Below are 19,972 nucleotides of genomic sequence, written 5' to 3' on the forward strand. Positions count from 1 at the left end.
TTGAGGAGAAAATAACACTAATCAAATAAAACATTTCAGAGAACAGAAGGGAAAACATTTTCCATTTTATTTTATGAGTTCAGCAATCCTGGTCCGTTATGGACTTTCCCTTGCCTATTGTATTTGTCTTAAAACTAAAATTCACCTCATACCTTTACTGTGTAAACAGTTCTTCAACAGGTCTTTAACACATTAGATTTTGTTTATTCTCTTTACTCAATTCAGCAGATAGTCCCAGTGGCACAGAATGAGTCAAGTGATGCTAAATAATTCTCCCTTATATGTACTCTGGCAAACTAGCATAGAGCAGTATTCTAGGAAAGAGAGATTTTTGTTGCTAGAATAACCTCCTCCCCATCCCCTACTCTGGAAACTGATAACATTAAGATTTAACTTAATTTGTTTTTCTCCTGCAGACTCCATTAATAATATACCTCTTTCATTTCCTGATTGACTATGCTGAGTTGGTATTTATGGTAAGTAACTGTCCACATAAAATCAATATGTATGTATTTTTAATTTTACAGTCTTTTATCTTCTTGTTTTTAAGGGGGAAAAATCTATTTTAGGAGTTCAGGAGTTTCTCAGAATATAAAAGCAAAAAGCTATCTTAAATGTGAATTCATGAAACTGTGATAGTATCATGGATGTGTGAGTAGTCCCTGGCGTCTGACCAGTTCCAGTTCCTTATACTTTTAAAATTTGATTTCTAGACTATGTAGTCTTGAATTTCTAGCTTCAGGATTCTATGATTGGCTTTAATTGTGCCAGTATAGAGGGCATCCTGAATTCCCTAAGCATTCTGCCAAGACATTCTGTGAAGAGGACATAGGTCAGATGAGACTTTCAGGGCAAGAACCTTCAAAATTGAGACAACAAGGCTATGTTTTGAGTATAGTAATTTGAAACATTTGCCTAATCTAAAGTTGAAAATCTGGGTCAAGTAGGAGGTCCACTAAGGTCTTCCTTAATGATTATAATGGCTGTGGCTTATTGAGGGCTTTCTGTTTGCTAAGCACTTGACCTATATCAGGCCTGCAAAGCAGTGGGTATTATTCTCATTTTATAGAAAAGTTAAATAACTTGCAATTACAGAGCAGATATGGGACACCAAACTGATGTAAGCCTCAGTGGGTCCTAATCCTCAGAGTTTTCTGGTCAGATCTCCCTGAAAAGGCTTTATCTTTGTAGTCAAAGTGAGGGTTGAGGTTCCGCCTGAATGTAAGAATTCAGTACTGGATAGACCAGCACTATCCAAAAACTGCCGACTCTGGCAGCGTTCCATTACTCTTACACTAATTAGGTTCGTTTCCTTTTACTTCTCTTTCTCTTGACAGATAACTGATGGACTCACTGCCATTGCCCTGTATTTTGCAATCCAGGACTTCAATAAAGTTGTGGTGAGTAGTTAGTGGGTGGGACAAAACCAGTGAAATTTGTTAGCCTGCTGACCTCTGTTATTACAAAGAGTCAAAGGTGGTGTACTTAAAGATCAACTGTCTTAAAATCCTAAGAAGTGGGAGTGAAGCTTCTGGCTTGTTCAGCCATCCCTGGAATGACCAAACCCAAACCAACAAGACAGCTTTACTAATAGATATAGAAAGGTCAACTTAATCTTTATGGGTTAATATCCACTCACCTGTCCAGGTTCAGACTTTCTGGAGCGAATGGAGTTGAACTACTGTTATATTAATGAAGGCCCTTAAAAATCTTCCATTCTTTTCACCAGTTTTTCTTTCCAAAGGAAAATGAATAGAGCTTTTAACTCACTGTCTTATGCCTATCCAAGATAAAACTGGATTCCCAATGTAGTTTCTGTTTCCCTTCAGAGAGCAATCTTAATTGGAGAATTTGGCATGTATTAAATGTCTATTGAAATCCATATGTAATAGCCAAGTTGAATTGTGTAGTGGGACCATTCTCATTTTCCTGGGTTCTGAGAGAGTTAACAGATTAACCATGTGTACTATCCATGTAGTTATTTTAAAAATCGGCTGCAGTCCTCATTGTTTGGCTGGGAGCCACTGAGAGGATTTCGGCTGGGGTGAGTAAAGGCTGCATCACGTTGGTGTTGTCTGTTTGTGGTTCATTTTCACTTCTGTTACCAAGTAATAGAACCAGAATTAGCAGTCTGCCTTTCTGTGCACTGGTCATCAATAACATAAAGTTGGTGAATTCTAGAATTTTAGACCTCAAAGAGATTTTTAAAGTATCTAAACTGAGAGTTCTTAACTTGGGGTCCATTATAGGCAGGGTCTCTAAAACACTTGAAATGGTATGAAAAAGTGTGTGTGTGTGCATATGCCATTATTTCCAAGAAGAAAGTCCATAGTTGCTATCAGTGCTCAAGGATTCCTTGATTCCCCCCCGTAAAGGATTAAGAACTGCATATTAGAGTCTTAATATCATTAAGACCAGGGAGTATACATCTTAAACTAATGGAGCATTTGTGACAACATGGATGAACCTTGAGGACATTTTGCTAAGTAAAATAAGTCAGACAGAGAAAGACAAGTACTGTGTGATCTCACTTATATGTGGAATCTAAAAAAGTCAAACTCGTAGGAATAGAGAGTAGCTTGGTGGTTGGCAGGGGCTGGGGGGTGGGGGAAATGGGGAGATGTTGGTCAAAGGGTACAAACTTCTAGTTGTAAGATGATTAAGTTCCAGAGATCTACTATGCAGTGTACTAACTCTAGTTAACAATATGGTATTGTATACTTAAAAGTTGTTAAGAGTAGACCTTAAGTACTCTTACCGCGCGCGCGTGCGCACACACGTAACTATGTGAGGTGGTGGATACGTTAACTAACTTTATTGTGATAATCCTTTTGCAATATATATGTATATCCAATCATCCTGTATACCTTTAAACTTATACAATGTTATATGTCAATTATATTTCAAGAAAGCTGGGAAAGAAAAGAAAGGAAAATTTTAGGGCTGATGTAAAATGCTTTAGCAGGATTCCCTAGAAGGCCAGAGGTGAAATAACTGGGCGTGAGATTTATAAGCCGAGGAAATCAGAAATAAAATAGCAGTGGTTATTTTCTTCTCCCAAGATAGATTGTGTATATAAACTCCAAACTTTGTTCTTTGAAATTACATGCTAAAATATTTAGGGGTGAAGGGTCATAATATCTGCAACTTACTTGCAAATGGTTCCTGTGTGTGTTTTTGTCATCTCTGTCTTGCTCTCTCTGTGTAGAGATAAAGAAAATGTGGCAAAATGTTAACAATTGGTGGATCTAGGTGTTTTATTGAATTATTCTTTCAACTTTTCTGTAGTTTGAAAGTTTTTAGTATAAAACACTGGAGAAAAAACTGTATATATGTATATATGGGATGTACATGAATATCTAAGGGGGGGTTGGTAACTTTCATCTAAGAATACAATCCATCAGATCTTTTCAAGCAAAATGTAAAACTGCAATGTGTTTTAATGAAAGTTGATTAGAGATGCTACCATCATATGCATTTTTTTTTCTGATCAACTGTCATATACTTCAATTAAAACAATTTTTAGTGAGAGGAGAAGCTTATGGGGAAGTAATGAAACTAGGTTTCATTGAGTTTCTTAAAGTCAGGCTTCACTGTCAGTAGAAGAGATACTTTTAATTTAGTGCACCAATAATTTTAATTCATTTGCTAGTTATTTCTGACTTTATATGGAAATATATAGAGATCTTTTTTTTCTTTGTGTGATTTAAAGAGGGAGAGAGAAAACTGAGCTATTGTTAATACCCTGGTTTCTAGCACACCAAGATAGGGTGTGTTGTTATCACCAAGACTGAATACAAATTTGGAATAGTTTTGTTTCTCCATCCTCAGAATTCAGCCTACTAGAATAAGAGTCAGAATACGAGTTTCATGTACACTGTGTCAAAAACTGACTCATTCTAAATGGCAGATTTTGGTGATACTAACATATTACTGTTGATTTGGATAGAATATTAACACATTTTCTCCCAAATCTTTCCCACTTTGTCAGAATGGGCCTATATCATATAGTCTGGAAGTATTTTACTCTTGCTGGAATTTGAGACTTTTTATCCCTGGTAATGAAGCTGTGTCTGCACTCAAGTACATCTTGGAAAACTGTGGTGCAGAGAGGGAAGATTCCAGCCCAGCCCCCATCTCCAGCTTCAACATGTGGACTGTGAATGCTGATTGATTGTGACCAGTTGATTCTCAGGACATTTTACATCTGCCTTACTTGACAAAAGCAACGTTAGTCTAGTCTGTCCTTTGCTGAGATTGTGCTTATTTGGAACTCACAATTCATGTTAGAAAGCTGCAGGTGGTTTAATAGGGAGTGATAAAAACCTGTATCCCCTACTGTGCTTAGAGGGTTGTGAATCTGGAGGATAGGTTCCTGAATTTGGAATGTGCTGAGGCTAACAGCTGGAGATACACTGGGGGTGGAGTATTCACCCCCCCCCCCCATAGGTTTTGGGGAATCAAAAGAGGGTAGACACAGTTTCAGTGATTAGAAAAAGCTCTTTATATGGAATAGGGGAATTATGTCCTTGCAAAAACCAGCCTTTCAAGGGACAAGGAAATGGCTGCATGAGGTAGTGGGTAAAAGGGAAGGAAAACTCCATCCTGGAGATTTTTTTTTAATTTGAAAATTTCTGCTAAAATATACATACAGAAAAGCTGATTAATGATTACAAAGGTAAACACATTCAGGTAATTACTTTTTAGGTCACTTTTGACCTCTCCTGTGATAGCTTTAAATCTCATTATTGTTATGGCTGCTGAATATATCTAGAAATATACTTATCTTGGATTTTTAAATTGTACTCCTTAGCCTCATTTATTTTTATACTTCTGATATTTTCTTGGTGTGTGTGTTTAATTTTCCTTAGATTTTTAGCCACTTTCCTGTCTCTAACTGGATGCATGGGGATGTTTTGAAGGGATTTTGTGTGTGTTTAGGGGATCTGGGTCAACACTGAGACTCTAAGGCCAGGCATAATGGCAGCTGTGCTGGTGAAATTGGGGGAAATGAAAGGTAGCAGAGAATCTGGAGACTGCTGACCGGACTGCCCTTCTCTTGTGGAGACTCTCCTTTCATAAAATCTTTCTGTTTTAAAGTATTTTTGGAAGGTTGGGGTTACAAGGAAGTATTCTTTCCTTGTTGGCACGGTGTCGCCTCTGCCCAGGGCGTATACATCCCTGTTTAACTGCCTGCATCTCTTACTATAGTCCTGCTGGCTGGCTTCCAGCCTGGGGAGTGGACCTGCATTCCCACCTGTCTCTCTGGCTGCTCCTGCGTGAACTCCGTTTCCTTTTAACAGCCTTCTTTGTGGCTCTCACACCCTCCAGGTGGCCTTCTTTTTGCAGTAGAACTCCAGAAGCCTTAGCTAGTGGGGCCTCTGTCCTTCTACCACTGCTGCAGCTGTCCTCATTAAGTGCTTTGTTTGCTGAGCCAGCCCCCTTCACTCTGATAAAAGCACCTTAGTTTATATTTTGCCCTTTTAATTAAATAACCCCAGCTGTGAATGGCAGCAGAAATTGTACTGATGATAATTCCCACCACTTAACTTGGACTCCCAGAGATGATCAAAGGGAGGCTTTTGAAGTTTGTTGAGGTTTTTTGATTAAGCTTCTACCTAAACCTATGCAAGAAATCTTTGGTTACCTGTACTCCTGTGATGATCCTGGGGTTTTCTTTTGAACTTAAAGATGGCTCTTAAAAAATTTTTTTTAACTTAAAAATTTAAATATTCAAAATATCTAAGACATGCAAAAATATATAAAGAATAGTAATACTATGAACCTATTTCAGCTTAAAAAATAAAACATTTTACATATAGTTGCCTCTCTGATACTTTCATCTCCTTACTCCCCTTCTTACCAGTTACCGCTATTCTGAATTTAGTGTTTATCATTCCCACACATGGCCTTAACTTTTCCTGCATTTGTAAATATCCCTAAATAACATATAGTTGTATTTTGCATGCTTTTAACTTTATGTAAATGATGTAATGCAGTATATATTCTGTTGCCATCTGTGTTTTCATCCTTAAATCTTCAATCACACACTACTTTGGCTTCTCTGAATTACTCTGTTTTATAATAGGTTGCAGCATTGATTTTATACTGTCTAAGATTATTAAATCAGTAGGGCTACCCATTTGGGGTTCAGAGGCTTTTTCTATCTGTAGTCTGACCCATGTTTGCTTATAGGGCTGTGTAACTTTTTTTCATGCTGAAACACACCCATGAACTTGTTGGGACACACACAGGAGAAGGCAAACACTTTCCACCCTCACTCCCTCTTAACTATCCAGCTGCCCAGCTACACCCAGCCATCCTCCTCCTTCTCTTCATCATAGTCATTCCCCATTTCCTCTGTGGAAGTCAAAAACTTGAAACAGGAGAGCTCGAAAGAAAACCCAGGACACTGTGACATTCCGGGGATTGTTCCACTTTGCATGAAAATATTTCACTTTGATGGAACTTTGGACTCCTTAGGCCACTGATGATAACTCTTAAAAATGGCTGAAAACTGCTTTTACCATTCAATCATTCATTTAGACATTCAGCAGATATTTATTGTTTGCTCAGTGTGCCTAGTATTGGCAAATAAACATGATCTCTGCCCTCATGGAATGTACAGCCTAGTGAAGGAGAAAGATGTTAGTCACATAAATAAATAAAAAAGTTCTAACTGCAAACAGTGTTATGAGATTTTTACAGTCAGGGTGGTGGGTGTGCCTTCCTGAGGAAGTGATGATTTAACTGAGATCTAAAGACTGTGTGGGAATTAACTAGGGAAAGGGAAGAAGAGGTTGTTGCAGGTTAAATGCAAAGGCCTGGGAGCAGGAGGGAGTGGCATGTTCATGGTGCTTGAACCCAGAAAGTGAGAGGTACAGGGAGTGGGCGTGAGATGAGCCTGGAGAGGTAGGGCCAGGCCAGGCAGGCCATGTGGGCCGTGGAAGGACTTTTATCTTCATCCTGAAAGCAGTGGGAAGTTATTTGTTTCATGTGTTTTTTGTCATTTTTTTTTTCTAGTTTAAAAAGCAGAAACTCCTCCTAGAACTAGACCAGTATGCCCCAGATGTGGCCGAACTCATCCGAACCCCTATGGAAATGCGTTACATCCCTCTGAAAGTGGCCCTTTTGTAAGTATTCTCTAACAAAACAGGGCTCAGTGCCAATGAATGCGAGGAAAATCTGATGAGACTTTCTCATGTTGTTTGTTGTATTTTTGGAGATTTTCAGTCTTAGTCATCAAGTGTTTGCTATAGTTCTGTTGCACAACTGGGGTTCTGGCCAGGAAAAGAGACAGAGCCATTCTGTCTCTGTTGGGACAAAGCCTCACACAGGCACATGCACAATCAACCCTTCACAAATGCTTTTTCCCTCGATGCTGATTTGGGCTCCAGCCTCCTTATAACCAGTGTTTCTTAAAAAAAAAAAAAAAAAAAAAGTTTTTCAGTTGCAATATATGGATTGCATAAAATCCTGATCTTTATGCAGAAGTTGTTTCAAGCAACTCCTATGTTTCATGTACAATTTAGTCCCCCATTTGTAATTCAGAATACTGAAGTAAAGTGCCAAACAGACCTATCCCAGCTGGATGTCCAGTATGGGAGAGTGGAACTTACAGAGGCTCTATGAAAAAATTCTCTAGGAGTACCAGTGCTGCCCATAACTTTAATTCTTTCAGGTTATTCCTGTTTATATTCCTGAGATAGGCAAATGGGAATAATTATTCAGTCAGCTAATAGTAAATGTTAATAATATACTGGTTCCTAAGGATACACAGTAAACAAGGCAGATAAGTGTCCTCATGGAAAAACATGACCTTAGAACTTCAGATTTAGAAGGGGCCTTTTGAGGACATTTTATTCAATCCTTTGCCTTGTGTGCGACTCTCCTATTCAGTATTCCAGATACGTGGCTATGTAGCTGCTTCTTGAACATCACTTGCTATTTAGAAATGGCTCCCCCACCCCCAAACACGTTTGAGGTGTAAGCTTATATCTATGTATTTCAAAAATATTGGTGGGAACTATCTAATAGAACCAGAGGTTTGGCAGCATTATGAATCTCTTCTGGACTCCTGTGTCTCCAGGGGGTAGTTTTGTAATAGCAGCAACCATTTCTTTAAAAGTTGTGTAACAAGCCTATCTGTAATTGCTGAAAAGAAAAATCAACAATTTCTGGGCCTTTGGCTTTAGAACTGCTAATCTTACAGCTCTGAGAGGTATTGGATTTAAGGTCTTTATTTGTGAATAGTAATTATAATCTCTCCCTGAGTCACTGGTGTGTTTCTTCATATCTGATAATCAGAATTATGTAACTGGTCTCCCTTTTCACTTTGTCTGCCAGGAAACTCAGAGCCAGATTTAAAGCTGATTATTACAATGGTGTAGAAGACCCATTTGTTCTTCTTTCCCTGACCTTTACTTTTTCCTTTTATTTATGTTTTCCCTGGTCTTGATTCTTTATTTCTGTTTTAATTTTGCTTTCACTTTTAATTATCTGTTCTTATTTGAGCTGCCTCAAATCTTTTGTGGAAGCAGGATACAAATAAATAAAAATATAGTTATGACTGTATAAGATTTCCCTATTGAGCATTTTAAATTGATTTTTTCAGTCCATTCCTTCCCACCTCAGGAAAAGACTGTTTAATTCCCCCCCAATGGAAGTTCAGGTTGTCCTGTGAAGTTCAATGGCCACTAGCTTATTGAATTCAGCAGATACTTATTCTGTCCTTTGGGTCTGGCTCGGTGGATATAGCTTGACTGCCAAGAGGACTAAAACTTAAGCTGCTCTCACCTCTTGAACGGGGATAGCCTGTGTCACAGTTTAGGAACCTGAATGAGGAAAAAGTACTTTTCTGGTTTTCAGAGACAACTGTAGCCATTCCTAAAATATATGACTCTGTGGAACTTGTTAGAATTTTTATCATTTTTGAAGCCTGAAGTAATAGAAAACGTAGGCATTAGAGCCACAAAGACCTGGTTTTGAATGTGTTTATTAGCTTGTAAAACCTTAGGCTAGTTACTTAACCACTGAGTCTCAGTTTCCTCATCTGCAAAATGGGAATAATGTTATTGCTGGTTTATAGGATCTCTGTAATGATGAAATATGATGGTTTTCCATATAACACATAGCACAGAATAGGCAGTGAATGTTCAGTGCCTTTTACTCACTGGCCACAACCCCACTGCATCCTCTTTTACTTAGAACTTATTTCTAAGAAGTTGCCTTCCCTTGAGCATGCTTTTAGTAAACCTCTTGAACTTCCTAGCTATGGTGGCCAGGACTCCGTGGTCCTTTGACCAGGAAAACTAATGCCAAATATGTATGTTTTTCCCCAGCTATCTCTTAAATCCCTACACGGTCTTATCTTGTGTTGCCAAGTCTACCTGTGCCATCAACAACACCCTCATTGCTTTCTTCATTTTGACCACGATAAAAGGTAAGGCCCCGAAGGAAAGTACAAAGCTCAGTCCCTGACTGGTGCAGGGTTTGGTAACACTTATGAATTTAAAAAAACAAACCAACCAACCAAAAAACAACACTTAAAAACATTTTTAAAATTAAACAAGTAGTACAAGATTATTATAGAAAATTTAGATAAGCCAAAAGAAAAAAAATTAAAACATCCTGAAATTCTACCACTTAGAGACTCACTGTTAACATAGTTTAGACAAAAAACAGAAAGCTTCTAAAAGGCTTATAATGAGAATAGCAGTGCTCTGCCTCTTTTTTCCCATCCCTAGTTCAGCTTCTTTGAAGGAACTACTTTTTTTTTTTTGCTAGTATTTATTTCTGTATTTCTAAATAAGACCTAGTATTGCTGTTTCATGAATTATAAGTTTTAGACATTATCTATTGTATTCTTATTATGGGAAATAAAGATTTAGCTCTTTTTTTAACCCATATCTTCACTTCTCCTTTACCTGGTTTTCCTAGAGAATTTATGTCACAGCTTTGATAAATCAGTAGTTGGTACCTATATTTTATGACAGTATATGTACTGATAAACGTAGTAACTATGGTTATTTTTTCTTTCTTGTACAATCTTTTATTTTTCCTGGGGTTAATAATTATGGAGTTTTTTGCTTGTTTTTGTTTTGCTTAATCTTTTTGTACCAATCACTGTTTTCCCCCCCAGTTGCTCTGCTAGATTTTTCAAGTGCCTAACGATACAGGCATACCTCAGAGATATTGTGGGTTTGGCTCCAGATCACAGCAATAAAGCAAATATTGCAGTAAAGTGAGTCTCATGAATTTTTTTGTTTCCCAGTATATGTAAAAGTTATGTTTGCACTATGTTATATTCTGTTAAGTATACAATAGCATTATGTCTAAAAAAATGGGCATAGCTTAATTTAAACATACTTTATTGATAAAAAAAAAATTAGCCCCTAGCAAGAGAATCAGCCTGTCCTTTGAAACTTTGAAGCCAGGCATTGAATTTTCCTTTCTAACTATGAAAGTCCTAAATGGCATCTTCTTCTAAAATAAGGCTGTTTCGTCTCCATTGAAAATCTATTGTTTCGTGTATCCACCTTCATTAATTTTCTCAGGTAGATCTTCTGGATAACTTGCAGCAGCCTCTACATCAGCACTTGCTGCTTCACCTTGCACTTTTATTATAGAAACGGGCTTCTCTCCTTAAACCTCATTAACTAATCTCTGCTAGCGTCAAACTTTTCTTCTATAGCTTCCTCACCTCTCTTAGCCTTCATAAAATTGAAGAAAGTTAGGGCCTTGCTCTGGATGAGACTTTGGCTTAAGAGAATGTTGTGACTGGTTTGACCTTCTCTCCATACCACTAAAACTTTCTCCATATTAGCAATAAGGCTGTTTTGCTTTCTTATCATTCGTGTGTTCACTGGGGTAGCGCTTTTAATTTCCTTCAAGAACTTTACCTTTGCATTCACAGCTTGGCTAACTGAAGCAAGAGGCCTAGCTTTCGGCCTGTCTCAGCTTTTGACGTGACTTCCTCACTCAGTTTAATTATTTCTAGCTTTTGATTTAAAGTGAGAAATGTGCAACCCTTTCTTTGACATGAACATTTAGAGGCCATTGTAGGGTTATTAATTGGCCTAATTTCAATATTAGGAAGGAATAGGGAGGCCTGAGGAGAGGAAGAGAGGTGGGGGAACAGCTAGTCGGTGAAATAGTCAGAACACAGATAACACTTATCAATCGTTTGCCATTTTATGGGTGTGTGGTGCCCCCAAACAATAACAATGGTAACATCAAAGATCACTGATCACAGATCACCGTAACAAACATAATAATAATGAAAAATTTGAAATATTGCAGGAATTAGCAAAATGTGGCACAGAGACACAAAATGAGCAGATGCTGTTGGAAAAATGGCTCTGATAGACTTACTTAATGCAGGGTTGCCACAAAACTTCAATTTGTAAAAAACACAATATCTGCAAAGTGCAGTGAAACGAAGTATCAAGTAGTTAAAAAAATGCTTAAATACATCAAATAGTCTGTTGGTTGCATTATTTTTGTGGAGATCTGCCTCACACATCCTTTATCCTCTACCAGTCTGTCCTGGTTGTTGTCTGGTCTTGATGTAAAGCTGTCATACTGGAACTTTTCCTTATAAGTCTCTTGTATTATATCCCTTCTTTCCTAGATTCCTTTTTTCCTTTGTTGATTTTTTTCCTCGGTTTTGCTAAAGTACTTCCTCTAGTAGTTTTCTAAGAAACGGTGTATGAGATACTTATTTTGAATCATTCCATACATGAAAAAATGTGTTTTTCTAACTTAGTACCAAATTAATAGTTGGGGAAAGGTATAGAATTCTAGACTGGCAAAACTTTTCCTTCAGAATTTTGAAGGCATTGCTTCACTGTGTCCTAGCATCCTGGTTGGTGTTGGGCAGTTTGATGCCATCATACGTAACCTGATTTTTTCTTTGAAAGATTTAAGATCTTCCTTTATCCTCAGTATTTTGAAATCTCATGATGCTATGTCTCTACATGGGTCTTTTTTTCATTCATTACTGTGCACTTGGTAGGCCCTTTCAGAATAGAGGCTAGTGTCCTTTAGTTCTAGAAGATATTCCTGTACTATTTTTCAAATTCTCTCCTCTCTGTTTTCTCTGTCCTCTTTTTTGGGATGTCTGTTGGATATTGGACTTTTTGGATTGATCTAATTTGCATGTTTTATTTTCTGTTGATTTTTTTCCATAATTTTTACTTACATCCTCTTACTTTTTCTGGAATATTTCCATGTTTTTATCTTCCAACTCATATTGAATTTTTAATTTTTATATTATACTTCTAAGTTCTTTCTTCGTCTCCAGTTGTTTCTTTGAAGCATCATTATTATTTTATCACCACAATATCCTCTCTTTAAAAGTTTATTTATTTATTTATTTATTGGCTGCGTTGGGTCTTTGTTGCTGCACATGGGCTTTCTCTAGTTGGCGGCAGGCAGGGGCTACTCTTTGTTGCGGCATGTGGTCTTTTCATTGCAGTGGCTTCTCTTGTTGCCGAGCATGGGCTCTGGGCGCACAGGCTTCAGTAGTTGTGGCACCCAGGCTCAGTAGTTGTGGCTTGTGGGTTCCAGAGCACAGGCTCAGTAGTTGTGGTGCACAGGCTTAGCTGCTCCACAGTATGTGGGATCTTCCCGGACCAGGGATCGAACCTGTGTCTCCTGAAATGGCAGGAGGATTCTTAACCACTGCACCACTAGGCAAGGCCCCACAACATCCTCTCTTATCTCTCTCAGTTTTCTTGGTTTTGTTTTTGTTTTCAGTTTCCATCTGTTTTAAGCATAATCTCTTTGTCCTCCTGGATTCCCTCCCCGCCGTTCCCCATTGCCTTTTCTCCTGCTTGTCTTGGGCTCTGCCTTTCATATGGGAAGATTTTCTCCTATTTTTGGTGATCCTTGGCTGTCTGCTTATTATTTAAGAATGTGGTGCTGACCTGTTGATTAGAGGCTGTGTGCAGGGGCAAGGCTTGTGGGTGGATCCTTCTCACTGTAGCGAGATCAGACAGCTGGCGGACCTTTTTTGTTGGAGGTATCCCTAAATGTCATCATTTATAGGTTCTCTTTTCCTCTGAAAGTATTTATTTTTTCCACAGAGGAATCCTCCAGTTTCCTGCATAAGGGTAACAGAGTTGGAGGTACAGTGGGGTAGGCAGCTCATGTGACCAACTGCTGGAGTTGTGAGAGCAGAAACAGGGGAGGTGGCTGGTTGCAATACGTAGATTTTATGTAATCTTATTACTGCTCTTCAGTCCACATGTCTCCTCAGCCCATTGCTGTGCTCACTATCTCTAGACCTGTGCCTCTCTAATTTTTTCCAGAACTATAGTCTCTGAGGAGAGAGTAGAAAGTTAGAAGGATGGGGACATATAGGGGTGATCACCTCGTTGCACATAGTTGAGGTGAGACCTGGGGTTCTGGCTGGTCTGTATACAAACTTTCAGCTTGATTTTCATCTCTGTACCTCACCCCCCACCTGCCATAGTATCTGATACTTTCAAGGTGCTGGATTTGTCAGAAGTTGTGTGGGGTGAGTTGGCCTGATTTTTATCTGGTATCCTCTCTGCAGGCCACTGAGGTGTAATTTCTTCCATATTGCTCAGTCATCTATCCCTCTTCCTCCTGCTTTTAATGTTTCCACTATTACATTAAAACTTATTTTGCTGTAATTTCTTCTATTAATTTGTTACTTAAGACTATTTTTAATGCTTTGTTGTCATTTTAGTGAGGTTTTTGGAAGGAAAGATGATACACGTGTGATTAATCTACCATTTTTCACTAGAAGTCTGTTAGCATTGGAGGTATATATTTCCAGATTTCCCCCCATTTTTCTTTTAGACTTTTAAATATTGTATCAGTTAACTATCGTCACAAAAATATTATTTGACAAACCACTCCAAAACTCAGTGGCTTAGAACAACAATACGCATTTACTTGGTTCATATGTAAGTCAGCTAGGTGTCAGCTGATCTAGGTTGGATGTGGCCAAGACAGTCTGTTGGTTTCATCAGGGCTCATTCATGCATCAACAGCTGGCTGTAGTTGGCTCTTGTATGCCGGGCTCTTCTCCACATGTCTGTCATCCTTATTCACCGGGGGCTAATTTAGGCATATTCTTCTCATAGTGATGGCAGAGGCACAACTGTGAGTAAGCCCAGTCGGGCTTGAGCTTTTGACGTTTCTGGTTGTATCACATGTGCTTACTTCCTGTTGATCAAAACATAACATATGGCTGAGCTCAGGGGTGGGCACTTCTATCCTGTCCACAGTGGGAGGGCGCTGCAAAGTTATATGGCAAAGAGCCCAGGGAGGGATGAAGAGTTGCAGCCAGAAATACAGTCTACCACGTATGTCAACGAACATTCAGTCTGTCGTTTTTCAGGGCTGCTTACTGTTCCATTGTTGATGAACAGGTAGAAATTCTCCAACCAACTTATACTATTAAGTATCTAGTTAATTTCCCAGCTTTAAGCTGTTTAAATAACACTACAGTTAATTTTCTTTCTTTATTCTTTTTTTAATTTTTTTGATTGCGCCACACGGCTTGTGGGATCTTAGTTCCCCACCCAGGGGTCGAACCTGGGCCATGGCAGTGAAAGTGCTAAGCCTTGAGCACTGGACCGCCAGGGAATTCCCATACAGTTAATTTTCTAATGTAATTTCTTTCTATCTGGTCTTTCTTTCTTTCTTTCTTGGCTGCATTGGGTCTTTGTTGCTACACACGGGCTTTTCTCTAGTTGCAGTGAGTGGGGGCAACTCTTTGTTGCAGTGCACGGGCTTCTCACTGTGGTGGCTTCTCTTGTGGAGCATGGGTTTCTAGGTGTGCAGGCTTCAGTAGTTGTGGCACATGGGCTCAGTAGTTGTGGCTTGCGGGCTCTAGAGTGTAGGCACAGTAGTTGTGGCGCACGGGCTTAGTTGCTCCGTGGCATGTGGGATCCTCCCTGACCAGGGCTCGAACCCGTGCCCCCTGCATTGGTAGGTGGATTCCTAACCACTGCGCCACCAGGGAAGTCCCTAATGTAATTTCTAGCAATAATTTTCACACCCGTGTTCAATTATTTTCTTACCATAAAGTCCTAGAAATAGAATTATTGTGTCACTGGGTGTACACCTCCTTTAGGTTTTCTGAAATTTATCGCTAAATTGCCTTCAGGAGTTTTACCAACTTATACTCCCATAAGAATGTATGAGAGCCCTTATTTCCCTGCATTATTGCTGAATAGTTTGCATACTTAGGGAATAAAGACTCAAAAGTTGCACATAGAGCCTTTTACTTACAGTTTACTTACCTTTTCTAGGGCGGCACATGGGAATGACTTAGGTCTTATTAAGACATTGCTTCTCTCAGAGTGGTTCTGGTTAGTCTTTTGGTAGGTTGTTTAGTTTAACTTGTTATCAGGTTACTTGAAATGACTCTTTGCTGTCTGTGAACAACCCCTGCCTCAGTTCCTGTTTCCAGAGTGTCCAGCTCAGGTAGACTCGTTTATTAAGGTGCCTGTTGTCCATTAAAGTAAGGACTGTATGCTACAACCTGGCAGAAGGGGATTGAGCACTGGCCTTGGGAAATGTCACCTTTAAAATAGCCGAGCACAAGGGTAGAAAGACTGAAGACATGCCCTCTGAGGTGTGTACAATTGGAGCCTCACACAAAAATGTAAAGTATGCCATTTTAAAAACATCTTTTGTAAGACCCTTTAAGTCAGTGGAGAGGTTTTGTTGGAGGTGGGGGGCGGGGAATGTAAAAAAGTTATATGTAACTCCTTTGCAGCCACATTTTTGGTTCCACGGGGAAAAATTTATTATGTCACTCCAGATTTCTGTCAAATGGATTTTATAAACATTTTTATAATATTGTATGCACAGTTTTGTTTTAATTTTATTACTTGTTTCATATGAATCGTGTATGACATTGGCTACATATTTGTTAGTTTCTTTGAATCTAAATTTAATTTTTTAAAAATTTTAGGAGTAGTTCAAGTACTTGGTAAAAATAAAAAGAAATTCAAACGTGAATTTTCTACCTCCACTTCCATTCCTCAGGTATATTTGTCATGGGGTCCCAGGCCTATCCTTTTGCTGCATGCTTAAGTTATTTTCCATTGTTGGCAGCTGTAAATAGATACTGTCACAAGTAACATTTCTAATCTGTTAAAATATTTGAAGAATTCTATTTTAGTTAGGTCTCTGAACTATTCTAACTCTTTGGGTATATTAGTAATCCCTATTAGCAGTATATACAAAGTTAGTTCAGTTATAAAATCTGCAGGTCATATTTCTACATTTTATGTTTGTACCACATAATTAGGTATTTAATAAAATTAATAAAGGAATAATTCACTCTTTATTTAAAGAAGAAAACCTTTGGGAGAATTCACAAAAGAAGGGATATAAATGACTAAAAACTATGAAAAAATATTCAACTTCATAGATAACTAATAAAGGAAAGCAAATTGAAATAACAAAGAAGTGGCTTTTTTATTCCCTTTCAAATTGGCAAAGATTTTAGAAGATAATTCTCAGTGCTGGCATAGTGCTATCAAATTGGCATTCTCCCACATGGCAAGTTGACTCATAAATTAGTACAGCCCTCTTGGGAAGCAGTTTGGCAGTAGTTAAAGTGTTTGTACTTTTGATTTATGAATTTTACTTTTGATAACCTACCCTAAAGTAGTGCAGAATTGCAGACCAAGCTTTATGGTGCTAAGTCATTAATTGCAGGATTATTTATAATGTTTAGAAAAGTTGGAAAATACTTCAAAATAGAGGAATGGCTAAATAAAACATGGTTTGCCCATGTAATTAAAGAAAATACAGTTTACCCATGCACATGATATTTGAAAATAGTTGTAAATTATGTAAGGATACATTTATTTTTTAAAAGCTAAATACAAAATTGTATATTTTAATAAAGTATAATCTCAACTATGTTAAAACAACAACACAAATAGAAGATAGATTCCAAAAGAGTAATACTTGTTTCTGTAGAGTAAGTTCATGAGTAATTTTTACTTCCTCCTCATATCTGTTTTTTTCCAAATTTTCTTCAGTGAGCACATAATTTAAAATAAATTAACTTGATTGATAAGAACACAGGGACAGTGTAAGTAAACTTGGTACCTCTTTCCCCAGACTTCCATGGAGCAGGTGCCCCCCTCCACCCTCAAGAAAGGAATGACCTCCTTTGCTTTGTCCCTTTGACTCCTTCTACTTGCCCTCCCTTGGCTTTCTTTCTGGCAGCCAAGGGTTGCCTGGGACACGCTGAGAGCCACAGGCCGGGACAAGGCCCAGGCTATTGTACTGTGATGTCCTTGTTGGGGTGTTGGCCAGGAAACTCAGGTCTGTGGGCAGAGTTGACGTTAGTTTAGTGGAGCAGCTTGGGTTTCACTTCAAAGGTTGGGGCTCTGGTGAAGGAGTACTCTGCCTTTTGTTGAGCTAATTAAAATACTCCATCCCTCTGAAGTCATCTTCATTAGGCTTTCAAAAGGAAAAGAAACATGTCAACAGGTACTCCTGCCTGTTCACTTGTCAACAGTGAGATGCTCCAGACTAGAAATACTTGAGGTTTGCTGCCCAAGGACCTTTTCAACTCTCCTTATTCCACCAAAAGAGGCCTGGGTGACAGGGCTTTCTTCCCAAGGAAAAAGAAGAATCAGTACTCTCAGAGGTAGTCCAGGGTAAGAGCTCAAGCTGCTCTGATGTCAGATAGATGTCAGTGAAAAAATATTGCCTGCAAAATCAGTAAACAAAGGATGTTGAAGCCCTCAAGCCATTGCATTACAGCTGCCCCTACGGTGAGCCCTGAGGGAGCTCAGGATAAAAACAGGATGCTCCCCATCTAGCGGTCAGCTACTCTCTGAAGGTGCACCCTGAGGAGACTCAGGATGAGAGAGCTCAGGCCCAGATAGCTGAGGTGCATATCAAAGGAATGGCTTCAGTGAGCCCAGACTCTTGCATCTTTCCATAGGTAGAAAAGCACTAAATTCCTAAACTTGAGATACCTGGTTTTCTTTAATTAACAGTTATCTTTTGATGTTCCAACTACCTGGTCTTTGTTGCAAAAACTACTGTACATCTTGGCTTCTCTCTTACCTCTTCGGAAGCAGTCTCTCAGAGCTATTTGAGATGCTGTGTACCAGGTTTGAGTCCGCAGTTTTGTCCGCCACATAAAACATAACTCTCAACTTTGAGGTTGTGCATTTGTTTTTCAGTTAGCACAGATCTGGTAGCTAGTCCTAGCTCTAGCACTTCCTGGCAATATCACTTTAAGCAAGTCGCTTAACTGCTCAGGGCCTCAATTTCCTTGTCTATAACATGGGGACTGAAACAGTCCCTACTGCATAGAGTGAATGTAAAGAATGAATGAGACGGTGCATGTGAAACACTTAGCATAGTGTGGGAACATGAACTAGATGCTCAGTAAATGGTGGTGCTGATTGTTACTCTTGATAATATACCCCTATTTAAAAGACCCCTCTGGATGGGCAGGATCTCCCTAAGCCTTCTGGAGAAGACTGGGAGAAGGTTAAAATGAGAGGTTCTCTTCCTGGAGCCCAGCCCTGGAAGAAGATGGCAGAGTGATGATCCTGAGCTCTTTTGAGCCCATCACTTCCATATGAGGTTCCTCTGGGGTAAAGCTCTACCAATGAAGAAAGTCTTAGAGGACCCAAAAGCCCAAGGACCCTAGAACGAAGCAGCCTGGGGTTTTGTCAGATCAACCCAGCTTTAAAACCTGCTAGTTCTAGTTACCAGTGCTGTAGCCTCAGGCAAATCACATAGCCTCTAGAGCTTCAGTTTGATCACAGAGATAAGATCTGCCTTAGGGATTAGTGGAGCAATAAACAAGAAACACAAAATGTTTAGCATGATTCCTTAGCAAAACCTCCTCAACAAATAGTTGCTCTGCTTATTGTGATTTTTATGGTACAGCCATAGATTGAGATCAAGAAGGTAGCATAGTGATGCAGCTAAAGACTGGGCACTCTGGAATGAGACTGTCCAGGTTCAAATTCTGTCACCATTCACTAGTTTTGTGACCCTGAGCAAATAACGTCTCTGTCCTTCAGTTTACTAATCTGTGAAATGGGGACAGTAATAGTACCCACTTCATAGAGTTATTGGAAGGAATGACAATACATGTAAAGTGCTTACAGTCGTGGCTGGAACAAAGTATGTGCTCAGTGAATCATCATCATCACCACTGATGTGGATGGACTGCTCTGAGAAAGCCTGCACTGTTGAAAGAACACTTGGCAAGAAATACAGAACACTGGGCCAGGCCCCAGCCCCTCCTCCTGCCCAGTAGTCTTGCTTGCTCTCAGGCCCTAGTGCAGCTTCCTCTTCTGAGTGTCCTGTGGGACCTCAGCCCTTTTAATCACACTCCAGTCTGCCCCACTGCCTGTCCTGGTACAGGTCACTGTCTGGGACCCAGTCTCTGTTCATTCTACTTGAATTCCATATCTTGAACCAGCCCCGTAGCTCCACCTCATCTACGTTCCCGTCCTGTCCTGTAGCTGTGCCACCCACCCAGGCCCAGATCACTTCCAGGTGCAGTCCCTGGAGGCAGAGTGTTACCCTAGGTCTTGCCCACGCTTGTTGTGGCCCCCACGCTGACACAAACAGAGTTGGAAAACATATTCACAACTAGCTAGCTAGCTAGCTAATGGGTAGATAATGAAATTCCCTGATACTAGAGCCAGTGCACATATACATTTGCTTGATTTACTTTAATATTCTTATGATAAGGTCAAAGACTAGATCTCATGCAGAAAACCTAGTGCCTGAGTATCTGGACCATTCTAGCAGATAAATGATAGATTATATCTTTTTTGGGGTAAAGTTTACAGTCTTCTTGGTATAGTTCCTGCTGGTTAGATGAGTAGGATGCCCTAGCTCTAGCCCAGATGAGGCTGCCACTTCAGGCCTTATTTGAGATGTCATGTCTAGGCTTGTAGACATGTTTTTGACTGATTGTGCAAACTAA

At 39.3% G+C, this 19,972-nt stretch overlaps 1 protein-coding gene across 2 annotated transcripts in view; it reads left to right on the top strand.

The window, feature by feature from the left end:
• The window catches only part of PIGU (phosphatidylinositol glycan anchor biosynthesis class U), a 96,973-nt gene that overhangs the window by 20,307 nt on the left and 56,694 nt on the right, over window positions 1-19,972 (top strand). For both annotated transcript variants that reach the window (XM_057700791.1, XM_057700792.1), the window contains 4 exons: window positions 417-476; window positions 1,338-1,400; window positions 7,024-7,133; window positions 9,342-9,442. In XM_057700791.1, the coding sequence (XP_057556774.1) occupies window positions 417-476; window positions 1,338-1,400; window positions 7,024-7,133; window positions 9,342-9,442 (334 nt within the window). The remainder of the gene's footprint in view (window positions 1-416; window positions 477-1,337; window positions 1,401-7,023; window positions 7,134-9,341; window positions 9,443-19,972) is intronic.

The sequence above is a fragment of the Hippopotamus amphibius genome, chromosome 12, assembly GCF_030028045.1.
Source record: "Hippopotamus amphibius kiboko isolate mHipAmp2 chromosome 12, mHipAmp2.hap2, whole genome shotgun sequence".
Classification (NCBI taxonomy): domain Eukaryota; kingdom Metazoa; phylum Chordata; class Mammalia; order Artiodactyla; family Hippopotamidae; genus Hippopotamus; species Hippopotamus amphibius.